Genomic DNA, 25,155 nt, shown 5'->3' with positions numbered 1-25,155 from the left:
ATTTGTTTTTATGAGCGGTTTTACAAGCAGTCTTGCCACAGTGCTGATCAGTGTGTGCCAGCACTCCCCGCCACCCCCCCCCCCCCCAAATGGCCAAAATTGGGGAGGTTCAGATGAGTCAGACACACCTGCTGTCCCCAGGACACAGACAGGGAAGTCTGTACTGGTGTGCCCGTGTGTTTTGGGGCTGGAGGGTATTCACTCCTGAGCAGTTCAGACGCTGACATGCTCTTTAAATAATTCTGTTTGCAGATTTGTGGAGTACAAGGGCAATAACAACAGAGTTTTGGCAGCAGTTTTAATAAGCTGAAATTACTTTACCTTGTGTAAGGCTTGTGCATATGTACATGTGTGAGTGTTCACATGTGTGTGCGTGCATGCCTGGTGTCATGGTCAGGAGCTGGGGACCAGTTCCCTAAGCCCAGTTCCATCACAGGTTATACACCTTCCCTGGGAGTCCCTGTCCTGACCAGGTTCTGGCATGACCCAGGAAAGGCCAACAGACTTTTAATGGGGGCTTCGATAACACCATCTGCTGGGTACACAATCCCGTGTCATCTGATGTGGCTGTGGCGGCACAGCCCTCTTGCTCTGGAGAGCTGACTTGCTGCCTGTCTGGGGCTCTGCACGAATCTGTCTCTGAAGATCAATGTCCCCTGATCCCAGGCTTTGAGCGTTGTTCGTGGCTGTTCTGTAGCCAACAGGCCCCTGCTCCCTGGATCTGACTTCTTTCATGTCTAAGTTTGGGAGCTTTGTTCCTGATGGGAGCCCTGTTCTGCATGTGAATTTCCATCTTGAGTTCCACTTGAGCTGTATAGGCAATGTTGTACTCCTTCCCTTCTCCTTTGCCCCTCCATCCCCACTGCCTGAATCTCCAGACCGAGGTGTATATATATATATACATATATATTTCATTTCTTGAAATGGATGTTTTTAACATGAAATACACTGTGTTAGCCCAGTTACCAAGAGGGAACAGATTTATCAGATAAATCCCAGCAGGCCTGTACATGTTGTCACTGTCTGGTATAGTGCAATAAAAATATACATTAGAATAAGTATAAATACATATTTACAGTGTACAAGTAAAGCCAGGAGTACAGACTCTGTTTTGAGCTTCCAGAATGCGTATTAATAACTAACAGCTTAGGCACGGCATAAAATAGGGGCAAGTACATTTTAGGTCTTAGAAAAATGGCTTTGGATTTACAGCAGTGTAACTGAGGGTAGGACAGACCTCTTCTCTCCTGGCAGTAAATGAATTTTCCACTTGGACCATTTCTTCTTTGCCCATGATGGCAGCCTTCTTTCATAAGCATTTGGAGTGAAATGGCTAGTGCCACAGCCTGTTCTCCAGGCTACTTCCCACCAGTGTCGTTGTCCAAGGCCATGTGTTCAGGGATGTAGTTACAGAGTGGGCTGTGTGCTGCTACAATGCCCTGCTTAACTGAAAGCGCTTGTCTTTTTAATGCTATAATAATACTTTGTCCTTCCTGTTAAGAACTCAAGGGACTCTACAAACCTGAGTGAATGACTCCACATCACCAGGAGGGGTGGAGAAAAAAGCCCAGTGCAGTGACTTGCCAAAGGTTATATAGTGAGAACTTAGAGCTTGGAGGGAAACTGGCTCTTTACTCGTTCCAGTGCTTTGCTTCAACCCCTAGACCTGGAAGAAGGAGGAAATACCACTTCTCTGTATAATATTTGTAAGGTACTTGCATACTACGCCAATGTGTACAGGCTAGGTCACTTCCTCCTTTAAAAGTGGCTGGAAAGCAGAACTCTGGCCCTTGACATTGATATCCAAGGGCCATTCCTGACCATACAGTGACACAGGATTGCCCAGGACAGCTCTAAGTTGGTATGTCCAGCATGCAGTGAACTATTGTGGGACATACCAGTCTGGATTCCAAGAGCAGCCAGTCTCTCTCGCATGGTACTGAGACATGGGGCTTGTTAGCTTATGCCTAGCGCTGTGACTTGGCTCTTCTTGGAGCTTGCTTGGTTGCCACTAACCCAGGGATCTCTGCAGCATGGTGCGCGTGAGGAATGCATTTAGAGACCCCTGCCATCAGCTAGGGATAGGAGCTGTTTTTTCAGTGTTTTCCTCCCACTCCAAGCTAAAAATACAACACAGTTAACTTGTCATTTGATCACAGTAAATGCTCTGCTGAAAGAAAATGACTTTAGGTGCCTGTTGCCAGAATTTATGACCTGGGCAAGTCTCTGCAGAAGCCCTGTCCAGGTTGAACACAGCTCACTGAATGCAATCTATTTGCATGCCCTAGCCTTATCTTCCTAACCATCAAAGCAGAACATGGTTACGGCACTAGCTTGGCACAGATTGTTGCTGCCGTTAGCCCAGGAGTTCCCACCTTGCTGCTGGTCAGTCTGATGAACTGGATTCTGCACACGGTGTAAATCCAGAGTAATGGTGATCTTGGAGGAATTTCTCTGGATTTGCACTTGAGCAGGTGATGTCAGATCTGGGCTGGTACCTGCTGTAATTGAAAAGTGAGAGCTCCCACAGATTTCTTTGTCATCTACTGGGATGTGCAAGGCTCTGAAGTGCCGGAACACCAAAGCCAGTAACATGACTATGCCAGTCCCCAGGGGAACATAGGATGCTATATGAGCTTTATGAGGTGGGCAGCCGCATGCTGGATGGAGATGCTGGGGAGAGTCTTCTTCCCTGGAGCATGCACTGGCAGTGGGAGCTCCAGAAAAGACCTGGAGCTGCCCCTCACTTGAGACTGTGTTGGGTCTCTCGGTGCCTCCGTAGATCCACTTTGCGCTGGAAGCCCTTGGCACAGAGCTCGCAGCTGAAGGGCTTGAAGCCTGTGTGCTTGCGGCTGTGAGTGATGAGGTTGGAGCTCTGGCTGAAGGCTTTGCCACATACCTGGCATTTGTGGGGCTTCTCCCCTGCAGGGCAGAGAAAATGGTAAGAAACACTTTAGCAGATGAGAGAAGGGAGTTAGAAACGCCCTTTAGTAGACTCAGACCTCACTGGCTATGCTTAGGCATCAGGGTGCTGCCAGCCCAGCTGTCCTGCCAATGTGTCTGCACTCTGGTTCAGCACCAGAGGGTGAAAAGAACCAGAGGCAGTCCTGTCCAGCTGTGCGACCCATGCCCTGTCTGCATCCAGGGCTGGGTACAACCATGACATGCACTGAAGGCTGGTCAATAACCACCTCCTGGTCACACTGAGGACATGCATCTCAGTGATGCTTAGACCTTCTGCTGTCTTACTGCACAGAGAAGAATGACTTTCCAGTGCCTCTGGACACTTATCCCAGGTCCAGTATCTCTGTGTCTGGGGAGTATATATGTGTATTAACATGATGGACTCTAATTTGCATTTTCTTATTGGGAATATTTTGTTTCTCACCGGTGTGGATGTAAGTGTGTTTCTTCATATCCGACTTCTGGTGGAAGCGCTTGCCACAGTATTGGCAGGGATAGGGCCGTGTGTCTGAATGGATCAGGAGATGAGTGGAGAGGGTGGAGGAACGTTTGAATGTCTTCCCACACATCTTGCACTCAAAACTTCTTTCCTGTTAGGGAAAGAAAATCATGGGATGTATGTGGCTGCAAGACATGTGACAGAGCTTGAAGAGTGCTAAGACTGTTAAGAATAGTAGATTTGATAAGCAAATCTCAGCTCGTGGACTGACATGCTAGGTGCAGCACAAAGAGAATGTGGGAAGGGTTGCTTATGGAAATGGATTACATCTTGTGATCCAAACTCCTGCACCCCTTAGGAGGAGGCGAGGCACAGAAGAACCAGTAGCGACGATCCTCCCCTCCCATCCAAGGAATTCTCAAGGGCAGTCTGAGATTTGTGAGACCAAGATCTATGGTCTTCAGAGCTCCTATCACTGTCATTGGCTGCTACAGGAAAGCCATCACATTTGTAACCTAGGAAATGTTGCTTCCTTTATAACAGAGTAAGCAACAGCTAAGGTCCAACACTCAAGCTCTGGAGAGCTGGTTCTCTGGAAACATGCTACCCACCTGGGAGTGAATATTGGTGTGCTGCTCCAGGCTTACAGCGTGTCCAAAGGTTTTGCCGCATACTTCACAAGCAAAAGGTCGGGTCCCACTGTGAGACCTTCGGACATGGACCTCCAGTCCATGGGGAGTGGAGAATACCTGCAAAACAAAATGCCAGTGATTTTTTTGGCATGCGGCAGCTGTGTCTCCATCTCTGTTTTCAATTCCTTCTCTTTCTTTGATTCTTCCCTCTCATGGGCCATGTGAACTGCATCACTCCTAGCACCCTTGTCCCCTAGTCAGGAGAAAAAGTAGGTACCCGTTTTGAGCCGCATGCATTGCACTTTGGTGTAACCCAGTGAAATGCTGATGTATGCAATGAAAATCACTCCAGCCCCTCCCCACCCCTGAGGCTCTCCTCTGTGGCACACCTTGTTGCACTTCACACAGTGGTAGGTCTCCATGTCCGAGGAGTAATGCATGCTGTAATCCAGAGGGGGCTCGGTGCTTGGCAGGAGGTGGCTTCCATACAGGCTAACTGGGTGCTCTAAGAGGGCTGACTGCATGGTGGAAGACATCTGTCGGTAGCTGTATGGCAAATGGAAAGCATCCCAAGAAAAGCCGGTTTTGTAGAAGGTAGGGGTGCTTGTCGTGTTACTGCAGTCTTTGATCTGCAGACCTGGGATGGCCATCTCTGAGTTTGCAAAGGAGAGGGAGAAATGAGTGTCATGCCATTGCCTGCAGCTGGGCACCAGTAAAAAAGTTCCCCAGGTACCACTCCCCCATTTAATGTCTTGCCTGACCTTGGGAGTTGCAGTTGGTAACTCCTCCTTCTTTGGTTCAAATCCTGATCCCCATACAAAGTTCCTATTATGACTGATTTCAACCTGAGGAAATTTTATGGGAGAGGGGATGCTAAGGGAATATTACCTCCCCCCCCCCCCCCCCCCACTAGCCCTGCTTCGTGTGGTGTTTGAAAAAGTATCATGTGGACACCTGCCTTGACCCATATAGCACAGAGCTCCATTAGTCCTTGAAATTTGGAGGCTTACTCATTGGGAATCATAGTGTCATCCTTCAGAGAGATGCTGATCTAGACCAGAATCATAAAGGGAAATACAGAATGCTCTTGATGAGCTCTGCCTGGGACAAGTTTGACTGTTGATGTCAAAATAAGAGCTGCCATTTAATGAAAATCTGGACATGCTTGTCCATAAGCCAGCCCAGCCCTGACCTCTTTTGCAATTGTGGTCTTGGGTAGCAGACCTTGAGCTGAAGGGCCTGGCAGCATCCTGCTTAGGTACTGGACAGGGACACTTTCTTCCTTCAGTTCAGACGGGTCCTTTTCTTGTTTTGGAACCCCGCATTCTAGGTCCTGTTTCTTGGTATCCTCTGGTGTCTTGTCTCCTATGGCTGTAATCACACAGTAGTGTCACAGTTAGTTTATTCTAGCTGCTAAGAGTCTATTCAGGTGAGTTTTGTACTAATGTATGAACTCATGCTTGGCTACGTGAGCCCATGCTCAGTTCCCTGAATAAGTGCAGAGTGGTGCAATCAGCATGGCAATCAAGGTCTGCCCATTGCTGACAAAGGGAAATTCCAAGCAGAATGAGGTAGGCAAGGTAAAGGGGGGTGGGAAGAAATGATAGGACACTTGATACCCTATATAGTTAGAGAAAATTAACCCTAGAAGCCACATGTCTGTAAAAATCATTTCCCCATTTAAAATAATTTTCGTTTGTGTGAGTAACTAACAATCACTAACTTATTAACCTCCCCACCCCTCTCCTAAGAGAGTTGAGTATTGTTAACTTGAATTTATGGACAGCCATGCAGGGAAGCAGAGAGGGGAGGTAACTGCTTACGCAGTTGCAAAGGTGACCACAGAGCCTTGTCTCCTCTTGCCTACACTCCCGTTTCTCCATGCTTGTCCCAGCCCTTAAGGAGACCAACCAGCACTTGTTAGAAGTGGACTTTATAGTAAGAATCTAAAATGGACAGAGGTCCAATACCTGTGCCTCCTTTCTGCTAGAGATGGGACTTGGCTGCTGAAGGACAATATTCACCTGTCGTCCAAACCCTCTTGCGTGCCAGAGAAACACAACAAATGGCCAAAGGATGGTGGCAGGAATTGAAATTAAAATGTCACCTCCTTTCTTTTTTATCAAACTTATCATAGGGCTGGACTCTAATTTGATAGCCAGGGCTAGAACAAAGGATAAGTTGATCCTAGATTTGAATAAAGAAAATTTGAATGGTGCCTGAAAGAAGAAGATAATTGACCTGGCCCTACCACTGCATGGATGGCTGTGGGAGAGCATGAACAGGAGCAGAGGCAGGACAGCAGGTGGAGGCAGAAGCAGTGTTGGTTGGTGTTAATATAGTATATAGCAGCTGGCCCTTCACCTGTAAGCGTGTAGGACTTCTTTCACAGTCACTGTTAGGGTATCACTAGTATTTTCTCACTCTAGCTGTAACTTTCCTTGCGAATCATGGGGAGGAGGTGGTAACACACTGAGGTAGAGAAGATGTAGGTCCAGAGAGAATGCAGGCAGAGAACATAGCAAGCTGGAGATCGAGGTGGCAGAGTTGTGAGTTTGTAGAAGACTGACAACCAAGTGCAAGCTCTTTTCCCAGCTGTTAGTTGCCTGAAGTTAGCCATCTTTCCCAAATGTGACGAACTCCACACAGAAATCTTATATCTCAAATGTCCCCAGCAACCCAGCAGGAAACAAAGGGAGGATCTAAATTTGATTTCAGTGGGACAGTGTGGATTTGGCCTAGAGAAAGAGGGCATACTGGACGGGATCAGCTTGTCCTTAGATTGACATCCCTGTGTGGAAGCCCTTAGTTGCTCTTTAGCTCTCTCATCCTACTCCCTTAGCTTGCCCACTCAATTATTAATTTGCCTTAGTGTATTCTTAGAAGCCCAGTGGATGGCTTAACTCACCAGTGAAGGGAGAGGTTATTGGATCCCACATGAGTATAGGCAGGTCATCTTCCACAAAGCGGTGCTGATGATAGGTATGAGCCTTTTTGCTCTTCACCAAAAAAGAACGTGGCATTTTCCATTCACTGCCTGGGCAGAAACACAGAAAAACAGCAGGTAAATCTCTGTGGTTTGGGGGGTAATTTCTCATTTGTTTCCCCAGCACATCAACCCTGTATGCAGCAGTGATGAGAATTAAAACTCTTCTACTAGGGAGACAGAGACTTCATCTCAAAGGTCCTTCCACCCAACTGAAGAGCAGGGAGTGGTTGTGTGGGTTTAGGCGCCTGATGGATCTCAACTCTGGGGAAAACACATAGCTGTGGAGGGGGCTAAGCAGAAAAACTTACTGCGAGATAGTCTCTGCCACTGAATGTAGAGATGGGACAGCAGATTGAAGATGGGATTGCAGATTACAGATTACAGTATACTCCATAAAAATTACACTTCACAACCTACTCCTAGGTTGAGGCAAAGAACTACTGCTATATTTATATCGTAGGTGGAAAAACAGAGGCACGCTTAAATTGGGTGCTGTGTTACAGAGCAAAAGTGGGCCTGTGGCAAAGGTACATTAGCAGCCAGGAGCTCTGTCTTGTAGCTCTTTGCTCTGGCTACAGGACACAGCGCATCTCTGACCTTAATCTCCCCGAGAGGACACAGTGGGGACCGTGGGTTGGAGATCACACCTTTGAGAAAGGGTCTTAGTGTTTGTACTGCACCTAGAAGAATGCAGTCCCAAGCCATGATATGGGCTTCTCTGTGAAATTGCTATACAAATAATAATTATAGAAACAACATCAATAGGAGAGACCCAGCGGAAAATCTCCGCAGCCATGATGTGTGGTGGGTTTCCTTCTTGTTGGCCGTAGTTTGAGTATTTTGTGTTCTGGCTGACAAACAACAGTCGAGCAGAAGTGCTGGGTGAGAGAGGTTACCTTTTGGATCTGACTCAAATATCATAGACCGTTGAAATGACTGGTTAGGAACAAACATAAAATGCTGAAATTTAATCATACAAAATTCTCTTGCAATGCATCTGTTATCTTTACTACCCAGAACCCAGCCCGCCCTGTGCCCTCTCCCCATGGCTACTAACTGTTCTCATGTAGGCAGTATGACAACAGGCTCAATGCTCTGGATGGCAATATCAGCTGGTGCCTTATTTGCATACGTATTTGCATTTTCCCTTGGAATTGTTCAGGATAGTAGCAGTAAAAGCAAATCTTGCTATATTTCATATGTAAAGTCAGCAGCAAGTTCTGGCTTTCTGTTGATGGGAAAGTGCAGTTTTAAGTTTTGTTTTTTCCTGACAGCAGTTGAAGTGTAGCCTACTTATTTACTAAAAAAACCCCAACCAAACCAAAGTTTGCTCCTGTTAAGTAGGAATGACCTGAAGCGTCTGTGTAAGTCAGGACAGAGCAGTGTAGGCTCCTGGAATCCCAAACAGCCAGGGATGGAAAAGGTCTGCTCCCTAGGGTGCAGAAGTGCCCGTGCTATCCCTACATGCTAAATATAATTACATAGCCTGGTGGTGTTTTGTTTAAATGTCTGAGGGCCACATTTACAGTGGTGCCTGCAGCTGCAGGTATGTGTACGGTGGAATGCACCCAGCGAGGTCTGCTGTGGGCAGGTGGATTGCCAAGCCCACTGTTGTCGGTGAGAGTCAGGTGCTCACCAGCCCAGCTGCCTTTGGAAATGCAGTTGTAGCTGTCTAGTTAAAGCTGGTCCAGGATTCCCACCGTTTCTTCTATGACTTCAGGGATAACTCTTGGTGTCTCCAGCCATTTTTTCTTCTGAAATGACTCACCTGTTTTTCTTTGCCTGTTTCCAGGAAATTTGCATATAACTTGAGATGAATAAGAGAAAACAGAGGCCAAGACTAGATTTGTTAATTTAATTTTAGAAAGAGGACAAAACAACACTGAGAATGAACCGTAAGTATGCACTTGAGGGAAGGGGCAGTGAAGTACGTTGCTGTATTTGCTGTCCTGTAACTCTCTAATGAGGTTCCTTCTAAGTATAGTGAACTGTATCTCTGCCTGGCGAGGAGCTGTGGCCGCAGCAATACCTCCAGCTTGGTACAAACACGGGAGTGTTCTGCAGTGGTTATAACCCTTTTAGTAGTGTGCTCTGCTGAGCCTGTGCATCTTGCATCCTAGCAGAAGTGCTTAGCTCAGAGGGTCTCACTGCTCTTGGTCAGTCCCAGATGGGGTGTCTGTGCATGGAGCTGCACTCTGCAATACAGACGTGCCCTAAAAGTCCTGCCACAACCCCTCGATACATGGAATTTCCATTCATGTCAAAGGGATTTTCCCATGTGGTGGGGCAGGACTGTGTCCACAATGGAGTGTATTCACATCAGCAAGCTTTAGGCACCGGATTTCTCTGCCTGAATTAACCAGTTAATTTCCCTGGGCTTCCTACACAGTGGAGGAAGAGGCTCTGGCAGTGGGTAACTCTGAATGTAGGGTGAGAGCCTGCACCCAGCAGTGCCAGCTGGAAGGGTCACCCTCCCTGCCCACTGGCTTGAGGACTCCATGGCATTAGCCAGACAGCTTAGCCAGGTAAATTAGAGGTTGGAGATGGGTGGCATAAGCAAGCTTGCAGTGTTTTATGGTAGTACCCACACACTAAGTACACAAAGGCACTAAGTACAGCCCCTCTCTTCTGACGGTGGTCGAAAGTAGGTGCATGTGAATCGAGAGGATTTTCCTGGATGTGTTTGCCCCAGCATATGTAAAAGTCAAATTTGGTCTAGTATCTTGACTGCTGATAAGGGCCTCTACTGAGCACAACAATCTTTAATGTACTACTGAACGTTACAAAAGGAAGTTACCTTCCCCCACCCCATTTTACAGAGAAAACAGGAACTGGGAGCCCAAAGCATAGTTAATTAACAACTGCATTGGACCATCTTTGTGATTCACACAACTGGGTTAGAGGAAAGCTAGAAGCACAGATTGTGAGAGAAAAAATACTATCTCTCCTTGAAACTCAAGATTATCAGTAGCAAGTCATCAGCTGCTACTAATGGCTAACTATATTTCACAGGGAAAGTAGTGCTATGGACAACAGACCCCGCTACATCTTAAAGTCCTTGAAGCTTCTGACAGAATTTAGCTTCAACCTTTTGCTAAAAATTAAACTTTATTTTTATGGAGTCTGTTCTTGCCAGCCCCTGTGGCAACAGTTTCTACCTTAACTGGCAAGTGCACAAGGGAGTTCATTGCTTGGGCAGGAGTGCCTACCCAAAATGGAAGTGTCGTGGCATTTTTTGGATTCAATACGGGATATAAAATCAGTAGCCAGCTAGAATTGACCTTCTTTGTTTGCCATTCAAGTAGCTGTACAATAATGTTGTAGTAATTTGCCCTGAGGAAAAGACAGCCAAACGGACCCAATGGAAAAAAAACTGCTTCACTATTTTTTGGGTACCTAACTTGAAGCACCTTAGAAGGGCTTCTTTTACCAGTTATAAATTCCCCAGTCAGATCTGAAAGTGGACCCAGCATTTGCATGTTCCCCTCCTATGTTCCAACTCCTCAGTGACGCTCTCTAGTGACTTTGCAGAGTATCATATGTAAAACCGTAAAGTAATATTGGAACACTGGAGATTGTGCAAGAACCAAATTAAAAGGGTTGGGGTTTTTTAGGGGGTGGTTTCTGACTTCAGGATCCTAATTTCACTTGATCCTATGTTCCTTGTGAAGCCATAACTCCCGCTTCACTGCATGGAAGCTTGCAGTACCCAAAAATACAGGATTGGGCCCTTCGATATAATTTAGAAGAAATTCATATTCTCACTGAATTAGATTACGGAGCTGTCCCCTCTGGTTCCTTCAGTGAAATGATTCATAACATGAAACACCGTATTTGGGAACAGGTGTTTGCAAGATTGTGCCACACTGAATCAGGAACCCAATTTGCAGCACAAGTTCCATTCTGCAGCTTTCATTTTTCTCTGAATTCAAGTAATCCTGTTTTTGAATTTACAAGGGTAATTGTAGAGATGAAACCCTTTTTCCCACTACACTCAGCAGAAATACTTAATTTTAACTTGCAATTGATATATGTCTTCATATAAGTTGATGAGTATACAAAGTTTTAGGCTAAAAGAGGCTTATTTCCTTCCCATTGCTTAATTTATATTTAAATCTTAATATTGCTTTTTCTGTTCTTTCTGGCAAAGGTGAAGCTTACAAAAATAAAGAATAGTTTGTCTTTCAGAAGGCTACATTTTGAGGAAAAAAGCACAAAACTGGCCACGACCTGTGTCTGGAATTTTTAAGATAAAATAAGAGGTTTTATGGACTCCTGACTCCTTAAATATAAAGTCATATTAAAAAAGAATTTCACTTTATAACAAAATTAATCATGTCTTCACTAATCCACCCTTGCAAAAATGAAGGTACTTGGGGCAAGTAATTTGAATGTGGCTTTTTAGTGGAAAAATGAGCAGAACATTATTTAATTCCTGTGGTTAGACTGGGCAAATGGACATTATGGCAGCGGTAGCAAATTGTGGTGGAAATTTTGTCTGAGAAGTGGAACAGAAATGCTTGTACATCTGTCGTACCTAGAAAAAACATTTAGAATACAATTGCAGCATTTCTTCTTTAGAAACCTCTTTTAGCTCCTAGTGATGTTGGGAACGCCACTGGCTGTAGCAAACTTTACCTTAGGTTTCCATGGATAAATAGACTTATATAGTGCAATCTAACAAATTCTATATCCCCTTAATATATAGATGCACTTACTGTGTGAACTTGCAAATCATTTGCTTTCCTGCTTAATGTATTGAATCAATCTGCTGGTATATGAGGAGCGTCTATAAATAGCTAATTCCATATGCTAAAAATCGTTACACTAATCAGCTTATACTTAGAAAGGATGGAAAAATAATAAAATAAAAGATAGGTTTGAAGCAAAAATCCTAAACAGGAGAGACTGAATTCTCATCTAGCAAAACTGGCACAGATTAATTGATGTCAGCAGAGGTGTGCTGCTGTTTGAATTTAAAGGTCTGGCCTTGTAAAAGAGCAATTAAAAGGAAAAATATAGCATGCCCTCTCCTCAACGCTTAAGTACAAAAGTCTATGTCCAGAAACTATTCCTTCTGCATGGAGCTTGCTGGGATGCAGGTATCTGAGACCATTGTCACATCTTTTATATTTTGTTCTACTATTACCATTTTCACATGTGAGAGTGAAGTAAGTATATGGTATATAATTTTAAAAGGTTTGACTCATTTGAATTAAGTGAACCATTATCATAAAGGAATCCTCAGGACAACTGACTTACACAGTGGAATATGTTACATATTTGCAAACACAAGCAAAGAAGAAGAAAAAGCTTAGAAAAACATATCAGAGAAGTGAGAAAAACAATGAAATTAAAAGTGTTTAAAAGAATAAATCAATCACCTGTTTGGGGGACTTTGCTTTACTGGCTTCGCCTTGAAATCTCCCCAGACAAGCAAGACGTCGTCTTCTCTCTGGACTCCTCTTCCACTTTTTCACTTAGTCGCAGTCTGCTGAAATAGATACTTCTCCTTTTCTCTCTTTCTGTTTTTTTTTTGCCCCTGTTCCCTCCCTGATTTTTCAATCAGATTATTTGTGTCAAAATCTGGCGGTGAAGAAACAGCCAATAGAGAAGCAGAGCCCAGAAAGTATTTGCTTATCAAAACTTTCCAGGACTTTGAAAACTTGGAAGAGAATTCGTGATGCCCAGCTCGAAACCCTAGGGGCAGCACCCTTCACTTTCTGGGGCAGCTTTGCCTTCTGCAGGAATACTCCTCTGTCATGTTGACAAAGAGCATGACACAGTGAAATAAGGTACCCAGCAGACATTTTTTTGTCTTTTCTTTAAAAAAAAAAAGCTCTTAAGAAACCTGTATTTTTACACACATTCATCCACGCATCATATCTTTCACAAACAGACACACCATCTGTCTCACATACACACACTCACATACTTCAGTCTCATAAACAAAACCATCTAGCACATATGCACAAAATTATTTTATTCCAGAATGGATCTTTTATCTCTCCAATTTCCAAGGAAAAAGGAATAAATACTTGCACAGTAATAACTGAAAAAGATGTGTGTTAATCAGCCTTCATTTTCCTAGGCATATGTGTGTGCAATCCATACATATTTTAGGCATTGCTCTATCTATATACAGCTGTATATAGGATATAAATATAGATTTAAGAAAGCTCATTAAGCAAGCTCATTAACAAGCATCTTTGCAAAAAGCTCTTGAAGAGCAATAATAAGAATTTGCACTTCTATCGCTTGCTTTCAGAAAAGGTTTGAAAATGCATTTGCAAATGTGAAATAATTGACTGCTAAACCCCCCCTGTAATGGCAGGGTGGAAGGAGGGAGAAAGCAGCAGAGGCCAAGTGACTTTTCTCAGATCACCTTGTTGTTCTCTAGCAGAGGTGGGAACAGGAGCTGGAGAGCAGTGATTTTCTTTTCAGAATCCTTGGGCATAACTCTTATTTGGGGACAAACAAAGAGAACTGATGTCCCCAAATGCTTGGAGTGGAGCAGGAAGTAATTCCTTGATTTCATCTATTCTCTGATTATCACAATCTTCCTGACTGTGCAAGTGCACAGTGGCATGAGCTGTATGTGTCCTCGGTTATCCCCTCCTGCGCTTAGAGCACGCTCCATGCGTGGCTGGAACTGGGACAGCAAAGATACTTTCTAAAAAGTTTGTAATTTAAGAAATATATAAGCATCCATGCAGCTATTGAGTGCCGAGTACTGAGACATTGCCATCAGAGAAATGCCTTTATAGCATGGAGTTTTTCTGCTCCCCGTGAGCTTTCAAATGCATTTCACTGTTTTCTACAGTCAATTGCATTAAACCAGGACTCAGCTGGGTCCCTTTTCCTACGGCAGCTCAGGGTAGTGAAAGCACCGGGAAGCAATAACCTTTTTTCTGCCCTCCAACAGGGTCAGCGGTAGGCTGGTGTTTCCTTGATGGAGCAGATGTGGTCCAGAGACACTTCAGATTCACAGTGGAGGTATTTTGCATCCCACCGTGGCAGGCGGTGGTGGCAGGCGTGCTGGCCTTAGCGCTCTCTGCCGGGACAGCCACAAGTCACAGCTCTTGTCATCGCACCCTGTCATTGCCCCATAGCACCGGACAGGCTGTGCAATGGGTTTTGATGCAACTCGGAGATAGGAGTGTAGGTTTCACCCACATTGAGAAAGATTCAGATTTTCATCTTAACCCATCTGTCATTTACTGAACATAATTAGTTCTTGTTGTTTATAGAAGCAAACAATCCCTTTTCCCTCTCCCTCCTCCCCTCCTTATTTATCTAGCTGGGTTTTGCATGAAAGAAACGTTCCCAAGGCATTGTGCTAGGAAGCTGATTTGCATCCTCTTAAACACAGGCATTTGAAGGATTACATTTCCCACTACAAAAACAAGCATTGTAACAGAAAACCAAAATGTACATTGCAGCTTTAGGGTTTCATATGAAGACAGTTACAGGAATTAAACAAAACAGGAAAATGACAAGCTGCTGAAAGGACTGAGATGTTATTTTATGAAACATTGGAGCTGGCTTCTGCCAGCACCCCTGAGCACAGACTTCCCGTTGACATAAAGTGCAAATGGCTGCAGAATGTGGCTCTTAAACTAGAGACAGTAAAAGCAAGTCAGCCACACAAAAAAACCTACAGAAAACTAGTAGTGCAAAAAAATCTAATGGCATCTTCAGTAAAACCTCAACAGCTAGCTGATTTCAGAGGTGCTCCAAAGAGTACTGGTTACAGTTCTTCGGAGAAGGAGGATGACTACATCTCCCAGAGTCAGTAACCTATGCGTAAAGCAGCTGCAAATAAAACATCTGTATCAGCTGTTCTGCTTCCCCAAGTAGCCATCATCTCGCAAAGCCCAGATATAATTGCATACAAACCGATCCCTGAGATAATGGGCACAGATACTCTCTTTTATGACTATTATTGCTACGCTAGAATGCCTGAAGAGAGATGAGGACACTGCTGTGTCTGGTTCAGTTCTTGCCTGCCCCTTCACTCTTTATTTTGCTTCAAGCATTCCTATGGAGCAAATACTTGCAGGATGGGAGCGCAGTCAGCTATCGCCTTGGCTTGTGTTCTTACTCTTCCCTGGATTTCTGTTTATGGCTCCTGTTAAACTTGTGACCTCTCCTCTCCATTGAAATTGCTATCAAAAGGCGATTTATAGAAGCTGAATTAAAAAAAACAGAGTGCCGGAGACGCATTTGGGGCTAGAAGGACCTTTGAGCTGACCCCGTGTGGTCATTCTTATTTTATGTTCTTCCTGTTGATATAATTTTCCCTGTTCTCTCTTCTTGTTTCAGGGCCAGCAGAGAACAGAGAGCTGCAAAGGGCTTATCTGGGCTCACATAGGCTTTTGCTGGCCCTGACCCACACGGGCTATGGTGGATGTACAGCGAGTTCTGCTTGCGCCCGAGGACAGTTTTGTTTTGTGCATTGCCATGAATTCTTACTACAGCGTATGCTCCAGTGCATCCTAAGTAAATAATTAAATGTATAACTCAGTAATAATAAACAGGTTAATTATAGCACATAATGTCCATTCTAATGCAGTCGTCTTCCCTTTCAAATCTAGCAGCAAACCCCTCCTGTAGCATCCATGTTTTCTTTGCCAGCTTGAATGTTACGGCAATTACACAGTAAAATAACACGACTAATTGCTTCCAGCTCTTTTCTGAAGCTCATCCTAATTTCCACTCTTTTCTGTGGCAGATTAAATAAACATGTCTTCTGCACAGCAGGAAAAAATACCATCACTCAGTCCAGACTGTAATAAATATTAATTGCCAGGCACAAGGCAGGACTAGATTAAAAACATGCTGGCTCCAAGCAACTCTATCTCCTCCAGAAGCAGGATGACCTATTGCAGGTGCAGCATGAAGTAACTATCACAGCCCTGCAGGGATGAGAGCTGTCAAACACCACAACTAATGCCTCAGAAGTTAAAAGTCAACCGATACTTCTCAGATGGGGTTCTAATCTGTTTTTATTTTTTTACACCTAGTTTCTACCTTGCAAACTTAGCGTCTCTGATTCCTACTAGCATCTGAGGACAATTCACATTGATTGAAGAATTAGATCAGCAGCTTGCCAACGACCCTCGGTGCATCCCCACTGAACCGCCCCTTCCTAGAGAATGAGACCCCGCAGGTCTGGGGATTGAAACGTTGAGTTGAAAACCTGCTGGTGTGGCATACAAAACTGAAGGCTGGAGAACCTGCCCTGAGGTAATTTCCATTCTTCTTTCCTGAACTCTAGAGTCTCCACAAGGAAAAATAAACCTTATCTAGAAAGAAGGATGAAATGTTTTATGTTGTATAGTTGCTGCATTTCAGCAAGAAAAGAAAATAATCCTTGTCCACGGTTTGCATGAAGTGTTATGGGGTCCAAAATGGGAAGAAAAAAATGACCCTTGCATATTCATCAAGCAGAAAGCAATCCAGTTTTGGGTGCCTGCCCTGGAGTTTCCTCCCAGGACTTCTGCAGTACAGACCACACCGCTGTCCCGTTAACGTCACTCCACACACACGAGAAGCACTTTTGAGACCTTTTTATTCCCTTTCGCCACATTCGGGCACTTAGAAAACCTTTTCAGGCCGGAATCCGGCACCAGGTTCCCGGCTGCCGCCGCCACGGCAGCCTCAACCGGCTTGTCCCGAGCCCAGCCGAGGCCCCCGGCCACCCGGGTCCCGACCCACACCCCCGGGGCGCCGCGGGCGGAGGGCAAACAGGGAACACGGAGGGCCCTTGCCGCCGGGCAGGCCAAGCCCCGAAGCCGGGCCGCCGTCCCCCGGGCCGGCCGCCACCGTCCCCTCAGGCCGGGCCTTGTTTACCGGCCGCCGCCCGCTCCCGCCCCGCCCCGCCCCGCCCCGCGTGACGTACCCGCCGCCCGGGGCTCCTCGCGGCACCGCCCCCAGAATCACGCGACCTCCTCAGGGCCGCATCGCTCCCGCGCCGAAGATACCTCCGCCGCGGGAGAACGGGTGGGCGCGACGGCCGTCACCTTAGCCCGACTTCGCCTCCCAAGGGGAGGAAGGCCCTTGAGGGGGAAGAGAGGAGCGGGGCGGTGAGGGACCGGCGCGGTGTCGGGCGAAGGGGGGAAGTGAGGAGGGGAGGTGGGACTAGTTTTGTGCGGCGGAGGGATTCGGGGGGAGAAGCGGCCTGTGAATGGGAGGGGGAGGGGGAGGCAGGGCCAAGATGGCGGCGCCCTGTGGGTTAGAGGAGCCCTGAGTGGTAAACAGCTGAGGGGAGGAGAAGGAGAGGTGAGTGCGCTGGGCCTCCTCCTTCCTCCCCCAGCGGGGCGAGAGCGGAGGCAGACGGGGCGGATGGAGAGAAGGAGGCAGAGACAAGAGTCGAGGGGGGAGGCAGGGAGAAAGGGCTTGGGGAGGAGGCGGCGGGAGAAAGAGAAGGGGCTGGGGGGATGGGGAAGGCGAGGGTAAAGCCTGACGGGGGGGCGGTGTTCCGCCCCCCCCCCCCCCCCCCCCGTCCCCTTTCCTTCCTTCCCTCACCAACTTGCTCTTGGTCGCTACCCACCCCTGCGGTGGAGGGGCTGCCGGGGGGGGGTTGGGCTGGGGGGCGATGTCCCCCCTACTCCCCCCCGCCTCCCCTTCCCCCCGCCCCCCCCCCCCAGCCAGCGCGCCCCTTGAATTTTGCGCTGTTTATCGAAAAAGGTTCAGCACCTCCGTTTCAAACGCTGAGTAGCGATTTCCAGACTTGTCCTGCCTCAGTTACTTGCTGAGGAGGTTCCCTCGTCCGGGGTTAGGTGTTAAAGCAGTTGTTAAAAGTCTGTCCCCTTGATGAGGAAGGCATTTCTTATTTCCTTGCTCGTGGGTAGGTAAGTGGAGTCAGGATGTTGTTTATTTCTACAAGAAAACATTTTGCTTCCTGTTATCACAAAGAACTTGGAAGACTGCAGTTCTGAAGTTTTCACCCTTTGTTTGCTATGGATGCAGCGTCTATCATTGTTTTATCAGTTTAGTCAGTGCTTCTCATTGTTTTTCGTGTTGTTTTTTGTAATGAGTCTTTTACAAGGCAATGAGTGAAAGAAAGAACATGCCTTAAAGGAGTATATGATTCAAAACCCATAGGAATGACACAGAAACCGGGATCAGGTTTTGTGTGCAGAACTGTTTCCAGAACTGCTGCTTCCAGAGAACATTCCAGTGGATGCTAATACAGAAGGTTTTCATTCTTTGGTCTGATCCTGAAGTTTCCTGACATTAACTTCGGTGGCAAGTTGTTAGAAATCCGTCATAATCGACGTGCTACTGAAGTGATGCCATTAGGTGGAAAAATTCCTCTTCAGTTTACATCTATGAACAACTAGAAACTGAATCTTTGAAAATTCAGGAAGTTTTAATAATTGGTGCAAGCATTGGGATTACATACTTCTGTCTGCAGTTGACTTGACTTTGCTAAGCAGCGATCAGGTACACTGCTTATCAGAAACGGCTATGCCACGTTTAAGCTTAAAGTCATGAGCTTAAAATCTTTTATTCATTAAAACCGTCTTTTTGGTTTGTTTTTGTTAGTTCGTTTGTTTTAGGTTTTTTAGTTTTTTAACAGCCTAGTCAACCCAGGACTAAATTGCCTTTATGGGGAGTTGCAGAGACTTACTCAGGTGAAAATATAGTCAGACTATCTAATGTGTCATGAGATAAGCTTTAATTAAAATGATTTTATCTTTGGCTGTGTTTAATCCTGGCTCCTTAACTCTTTGTTACTTGAGAATTTACTTTTATGGTGACTAATAAAAAGTAGCATTATTAGGGGTTCACAAGTGAGATACATCTGCAGTTCGACAGTGTTTTGGTGTTTAAACAAACATTTGACTTTAGTAAGTATTTGTAGCTTAAAATGAATGCTGGCCCTATTCAGACTGCTGGGAGGTTGACTTGTACGGATCCCTGAAATTCTTGAACCTGCCAAACACCTTATATGAGCTGGTGATGTCATTACCAAAGTCAGTCTCTAAGAACTGAATAGCTTATAACATATACGCCTGTGCATGTGCATGCACAAGCATACATACATATATATCTTTGGAAAAGATACCTTCTGTAATAAGCAAATCAAATAATCAGAGCACTTTTTAATGGTGGAGGCAGGGGAAGGGTACTAGATTTTCTGGCATGTTGCAGACTGGTGTATATTTTTTGAAAGAATATTACAGCTTAGGATATTGGTCTGCTATGTAGCTGCTATATTTTCATGTAGTTTAATAAACATAACGAGGACAAGTAATAATACTTCCTTTTTAGCATTAGCATTTCTTTGGGTAGCACGTTAAGATACAGAGCAAACTTCTTGTAGTGGTGAACTGCTATCACTTTCCTGGGTATTATTATTTTTTGGTTTTAATTAAAAAGTTACATATTATTTGGTATTGTTCTGTGTAATGCCTACTTTAATTCCTAGAGTAGTTAAAATGCCTCAACTGAGTACACTCGGTAGTTTGCAGTGGTTTCAAGATTTACTGAATTGCAGCCTAACTCTTTGAATATGCTGAAAGGTTTCTCTTGGTGGCAAAAAAACAACCTGCTGCAGAGATTTAGGAGTTTTGCTCCTTGTGATACTGCAAAGTCTAGAGCTCTTTGTTTACGTGTTCATGGTTCTAAAAAGGTTCCTTAGTTGAGCTTATTTTCCTTGTGTACTGTTAATTGAATTGACAGAGAAAAACAGTGCTTGGTCTTATTTATTTTCTATTAAGATATGCAGTTGTGTATAAGGAATTTAAATTACTCCCTTTCAGGATAGTAACTGGCTTGTTAGCATGGCTTCTGCCAAAGGGTTAAGTGTCAGCTCTACCATGTTTGGGCTTTTTTTTGACATCTATTGCTTTTAAACAATTTTCCCTCTGACAGAAATTTGATGCGTAGCAATTAGCACAGTGTATTAGCACAGCATAGTTTCAAAAGAATATTAAAAATTGCTGAATATTATTCTCTCTCTTTGTTTGAGGTTCTTGGGGTTTTGTGATCTTCCTGTTCCTGCATCAGTTAAGCACCTGTAACAAAGTAGAGGAGAATGTATATAATAATCGAGTTATAACTATAAATAATTATTGAGTTTAGGAATGGGGTCTCAGATCTTAAAATAACCAGAAAAATATGGACTACTAGATGAAGCCAGACACCTTCACTCTTTAAAAAAGAATAAATTAATTGTACTGCTAATTCAGTTTGAAATGAGGCTTAAAGTGTTTAGAGTTATTATTTCTGGGTGGTGAAAAAGGGAATGAATGATCAGCTGCTTACTCTCCTATTGCCACTAGTGTTTTTTCTCCCTACTGTCACTTTTCATTCATTGCTTATGTCACTTGTATAATGACAGTGTTTAGTTTACCTGTGAAGAAAATACAAAATTGAGAATTGTTAGGAAATATAAAACAGGCTTGGATTTTTGTATATCGGATAGGAGTGAGTGAGGCTTATTCTTTCATGGCAAACACTTCAAAGGTTTGAGTGAGAAGAGCTGCTTTGTTGCCAGCCTGAATTTTTCTTTGAAAACAATGATTGCTGTAAAATACTTCTGTCCTCATTCATGGCCTCTGCCAAAGCAGTACCTGAGGACCTTAGTTTATCTGCAGTAGAAATCAGATGGAAAAGTGTAAGTATTGAGGTCTGGCTTTACTTCATTGCTGTCAGCAGTGGTCTTATAATGTTGAAATCCCGCTTTTCTCTTGGGGGTGGGGGGGGGGGGGGGGAGAGAATAAATATATACTGGCGTGCCCCAAATTTAACTTATGATTAATGAAGAGGGATGAAATGCTGATGTTGATTCCTGCCCTCCCCCCTCCCCCCCCCCCCCCCCCCCCCCCCCCGAATAAGTGCTTCTGGTGTCTGAATTTCAGCGTTGTTACAGCAAATGCTAAGGACATTCTGGGAGGAGTGTGCATTTATGTTGAGTGTGTCCCCCTTCTCCCCACCCCTCAGAGAAGCATAACTGGCACTACCAGCTGCTTTTTCATTTGGCTTGAGATAAAAATACACTGAACAGAAGAACATCTTCTCTTGACAGAAATACTTACAGAAGTCATAATCTTTTGAAATACTCTGCTATATCTTTTTTTTATTTAGCCTTTTCCAATGAATATTTTTACAGTCTTTTCCTTTGTTCTGAGTTTGTAGCTTAACTGTATTGTGTTGAGGTTAAATTAGCTACTGAAAAATTTTTTTGAAACAAACTGATTCTTGGCTTGTTGGCTTCTCCTTTTTCTCCTGTAAGCTGGCTCCAAAGTTGTATTGGTGCTTAAAATGAATACCTTTTACTAAAATCTGTCTTTATGAAAGCTCTTGAATATAAGAAGTTTGCTATTGGTGTTATATCTTCCAGTGAGATTAAAATGTTGCATTTTAAAAGGTATTTAAACAGATTTTTTTTTTTACTCTTTACTATCTAGTGCCTTGGATCTTTTATATAAAACTGATTTTAAAAGTTAGTAAAGAATCAGTGGCTCAAACCATATGGAAAAGTTATTGACTTTATTTTAATCCTGTCAGTTCCAAGTATGGCTGCAGGGATGTGGAAGTTCTTCTAATAGGGGAATGATTGCAGTAGCTAGAAATGGAAGCATTAAAGAGTCTCATCTTCTATACTGTGTATTTGAGAAGAAAGACGTGGTCATGATGTGATACTGTAAAGGTTTAAGGGAAATCCTGTTCGCCACAGATGATGTATCAATCCCAGGTACAAAATGCTGTGGCATTCAATGGATGATCTTGCTGTTTTGCAAGGTAATGGAAGTTCCTTGACCTGGCCTGTCCTGAGTTCCTTATCTGCAAGATTTGAAAATCGCATCACAAATTACTGGTGGGACTGATCATAAATCACGCTGACACCATGGGCCCTGGGAACTGTACTCCATCTACCAGCAAGCAGTGTTTTCTGACTGAAGCTAAAAGCCCGTTGCCTGTAAACTAGTTATTCAGCTGTGTTTGCTTAGTGTGACGCGATTTAAGACTATTGCTGGAATTTCCTGGTTTGTTATTTGTGTTGGGCATCATGGACCCTATATGATTAGAGGATCTTGGTCTTAACTTAGGATTTCAAATCCGTTCTTCACAAATGACTTCACAAGAGATCCTGCATTGAGAAAGCTGTGATTTGCTTTTTTTAAAATTTGGCTGTTTATGTATAGCAGGGTGACAATATTATACTGGTGTTTATATATCTTCAGCAGATGAACTTTCCACCTAGTGAAGTACCTATGTGTAACGTTGTCTCATTTTTAGATGTGGTTTGAAATACTTTTATTAGTATTTTGGATACGGGCTTTTGGAGTGGAGATTGCTCCACTTCATGTAAAGTACTTCAGTGCACAATTGACTGACTGACAAGTTTATTTAAACTACGCTGGATTTATTGGCACAAGGTCACTTGAGCCATCTGTTTTAGTTTAGGGAGCTTGGGAAATTATTAGTTACCTATGTGTATAGTTATCAGCAACTAAGCTTGCATTATCAACCTTGCTTTTATCTGATCCTAGTGTTTGTGCATGCCATCAGGCCAATAGCATGAAGTTTGAAATCCTCTTACATCCTGAACATTGAAACCAGTGTTTTTCCCATCTGTCTGCAAGTGTATTGTTGAACCTGACTTCCAGAACACATCTAGAGTGTCTGCAAAGGCATGTTTCTTGACTTCGCCATGCTATAGTTTTTCTTTTGGCAATACCAGAATTATTGAAACTGCTGTTGAGGTTTTCACTGGTGTGATGAAGATCTGGTCCAAGTATAATAGTAATACTAGAGGAAAATAAGAAATAAAAGCATTCTTTTCACTCTGGTGGGGGGGTGGGAATCAAAGAAAAGAGAGTTGACAAGGTCTTTATAGAGTAAAAAAGCAGAGACTAGCGTTTATGCTGCTTTAATTCTCCAAACAGGTTTTGCTTGCAGCTGGTTTGGGGGTGTGGTCATGCATCTCTTTTGTTAACAAGAGTTTAAACAACTAATTCTTGTTGCTTAGGAAGCTGGTGAATATATATTGCTTAACCATAGCTGAGACTGTATCCTGATAGAAATTGAGGCACCTATGTTAGCAAGCCCTTTATGGTCTCAAAGACAGTGTTCTCGGAAATAAAGGAATAGATTACTTGTAGTAAACTATTTCACTATATATAGTTCTGCATGCATTCTGGATATCTCAGTATAACTGTAATTTAGTAAATTAAATATCACAGTGGTTATGAGAAACTAAAAAAAGCAGTTGACTCCTGAAAATGAGTAACAAAGTGGAAGGGTGACTCCTTAGGTTGCATGGATGAATGGCTTTAAACTTTTTGAAAGGATGGTGTCACTCTTTGAACATTGCTTGCCTTCTAAACAGCAAGCTCTTTGAGGAAGAAGTTGAAGCTTGGAAGTCTGCACAATGAAGACAAAACCAGAACCCCAAACCACAACAAATCCTACCTCTAATCTTTTTTGGAAAACAGTGATCCATTCTGTTTTTGAGTAAAAAGTGACTCTTCTCTCCTACCCCAAGTTTCTATTTTTTTATCTTTAGTTGAAAGTCTTGCTTACACTACCAGCCAGTTTTAAGTCTGCAGTTTTTAAGGTCTTGCCAGCATGGGACTTGAAAAGAAATATTGTTTAAATCTGAAACACTTCAGTGAGCAGACTCTGCTAGCTGCTTGTGGATGGACTGAAATTTTATTTGGACTATTCAGCTATGCAGCTATGATCATTGAAAACTGAGGGTGGGGTTTTTTTTGTTTGTTCTGTAATGGTGATTACTGGAACACTTAAAGTTTGTTCCTAATGAAATGCCTGTTGTGAGTGTGGTGCCATATTATCACCTTTGAATTTGCAATCAGTGCCAGATGAAGTAAGCTGATGTCTTGTGGCCCTAATAAAAGTGACCTTGGGCAGTTCTGCAACTACAGTGATATGTTGCAAATGACAAAGTTTACTGGTAGACAGGTTAACTCCTGCTGTCCAGTAACATTGTTAAACATAGGTTTTCAAGAAAGTAATATGTATATAAGTAATTGCAGTATTATCATTTAAAATAGAGCACTGATATATGATCCTTGTCTAATGTCTAACAACATTTTGACTAGAATCTAAAGGCTTAAACAGTTACGGTAATTATTCTAGGTTCAAAATTTAGTAGGATGAGAGAAGACTTCTTTGTGTGTAAGACTTTACCTATCATAAATAAAACTCTTCAGAAGCTTTTTGAAGGTTCACAGTACAAAACTAGAGTCAGGTGAAAGCCATCTGGTTTGAGGCAATTGCACAGCTTAACCCTTGGACAATACTGGAAGGGGCAACTATGCAACACCTTTTGGTGTTTTTCAGACTAAGGGCTGACTTTCTTCATGCAGGAGGTACGTAGCTATGCTATTCTTAATAAAGAACTTAATGCTGTTCTGAATATAAAAGGTTTGATAAGGAAGAAATAAATTGTGCTTTTTGTTAATCTCTTTATGCTTTTTCTTTATTAGTGATCATGAAAGGTGTATGGCTGACAGCATTGCAGACAGAAGCTCAACTCATCCACAGAACAGGTGCTGTATACACAATTGCAGTAAAAAAAATTCTTGTGTGTAAACTTGGTATGTGTCAGTCTTGTCTTCCATGGAGGAAGTGAAAAATGTATGCTAGCTGGAAGTAGGAGGAAAGAAGAAGCTAATAAAATTAGATGTGATGTGAAGCCACATTCTTTCTGCCACTGGGAAAGGTTCAGCATAGGATTCTTATGGATGAAGAAAAACTTGATTCATTTTGTGACAGATAGATGGATGTGATACCTGAATCCCTCCATTGCTGGTACATGGGAGGAAGCCATCTTAAAAGCCTGAAATGGCTTAGGTTTACTCCTGCTTAGTACTGTGAAGCTGACCAGTCATGTTATCTGCACACTGTTGCATTTAATAATCTATACAGTTTTTGCATTGCAGCGTTTTTAATACATTGTTCACAAATTATACACATGAAAAGAAGGTGTGTTGTGCTGCTAAGATTGTGATTTGGTATGCACAGGGTGGCCGAGGAATAGCAGCTGTAGTAACCCTAACTGAGTTTCCTAACAGCTGCAACTTGGCCACATTGCAAGTATTAAAGCACAAATCTATTAGTATGCAATAATGCGAAGCCAAGGGCAGTGA

General features: G+C 43.6%; 2 protein-coding genes across 11 annotated transcripts in view; one reads left to right on the top strand and one right to left on the bottom strand.

Annotated features, from left to right (window-relative positions):
* TSC1 (TSC complex subunit 1) overlaps positions 1 to 25,155 on the top strand; it is a 46,076-nt gene that overhangs the window by 616 nt on the left and 20,305 nt on the right. For 3 of the 9 annotated variants that reach the window (XM_049832717.1, XM_049832718.1, XM_049832709.1), the window contains exons 1-2: positions 17,185 to 17,308; positions 24,493 to 24,555. The gene's annotated coding sequence lies outside the window, so the exon portion shown is untranslated. Of the gene's footprint in view, positions 1 to 16,974; positions 17,113 to 17,140; positions 17,162 to 17,184; positions 17,309 to 17,695; positions 18,476 to 21,309; positions 24,376 to 24,492; positions 24,556 to 25,155 lie in introns of those variants that run through there. The other 6 variants (XM_049832710.1, XM_049832711.1, XM_049832716.1 and 3 more) reach the window with 6 other exon arrangements.
* Positions 136 to 16,878, bottom strand: GFI1B (growth factor independent 1B transcriptional repressor). Of its 2 annotated transcripts, XM_049832741.1 has the most exons (7): positions 12,409 to 16,878; positions 6,944 to 7,072; positions 5,260 to 5,406; positions 4,425 to 4,687; positions 4,015 to 4,152; positions 3,389 to 3,554; positions 139 to 2,922 (listed from the first exon to the last, which is right to left on the bottom strand). In XM_049832741.1, the coding sequence occupies exons 2-7, from the start codon at positions 7,056 to 7,058 to the stop codon at positions 2,744 to 2,746; spliced, it is 1,008 nt and encodes a 335-aa protein (XP_049688698.1). In that variant the 5' UTR covers positions 7,059 to 7,072; positions 12,409 to 16,878; the 3' UTR covers positions 139 to 2,743. The 2 variants fall into 2 exon arrangements, with proteins under 2 accessions (XP_049688697.1, XP_049688698.1); XM_049832740.1 differs by lacking the exon at positions 12,409 to 16,878 and having other exon boundaries at positions 136 to 2,922; positions 6,944 to 12,390.

The sequence above is a fragment of the Accipiter gentilis genome, chromosome 29 (assembly GCF_929443795.1).
Source record: "Accipiter gentilis chromosome 29, bAccGen1.1, whole genome shotgun sequence".
Classification (NCBI taxonomy): domain Eukaryota; kingdom Metazoa; phylum Chordata; class Aves; order Accipitriformes; family Accipitridae; genus Astur; species Astur gentilis.
Note: the sequence above shows the minus strand (reverse complement) of the source record. Positions and strands in the feature narration are given on the sequence as shown.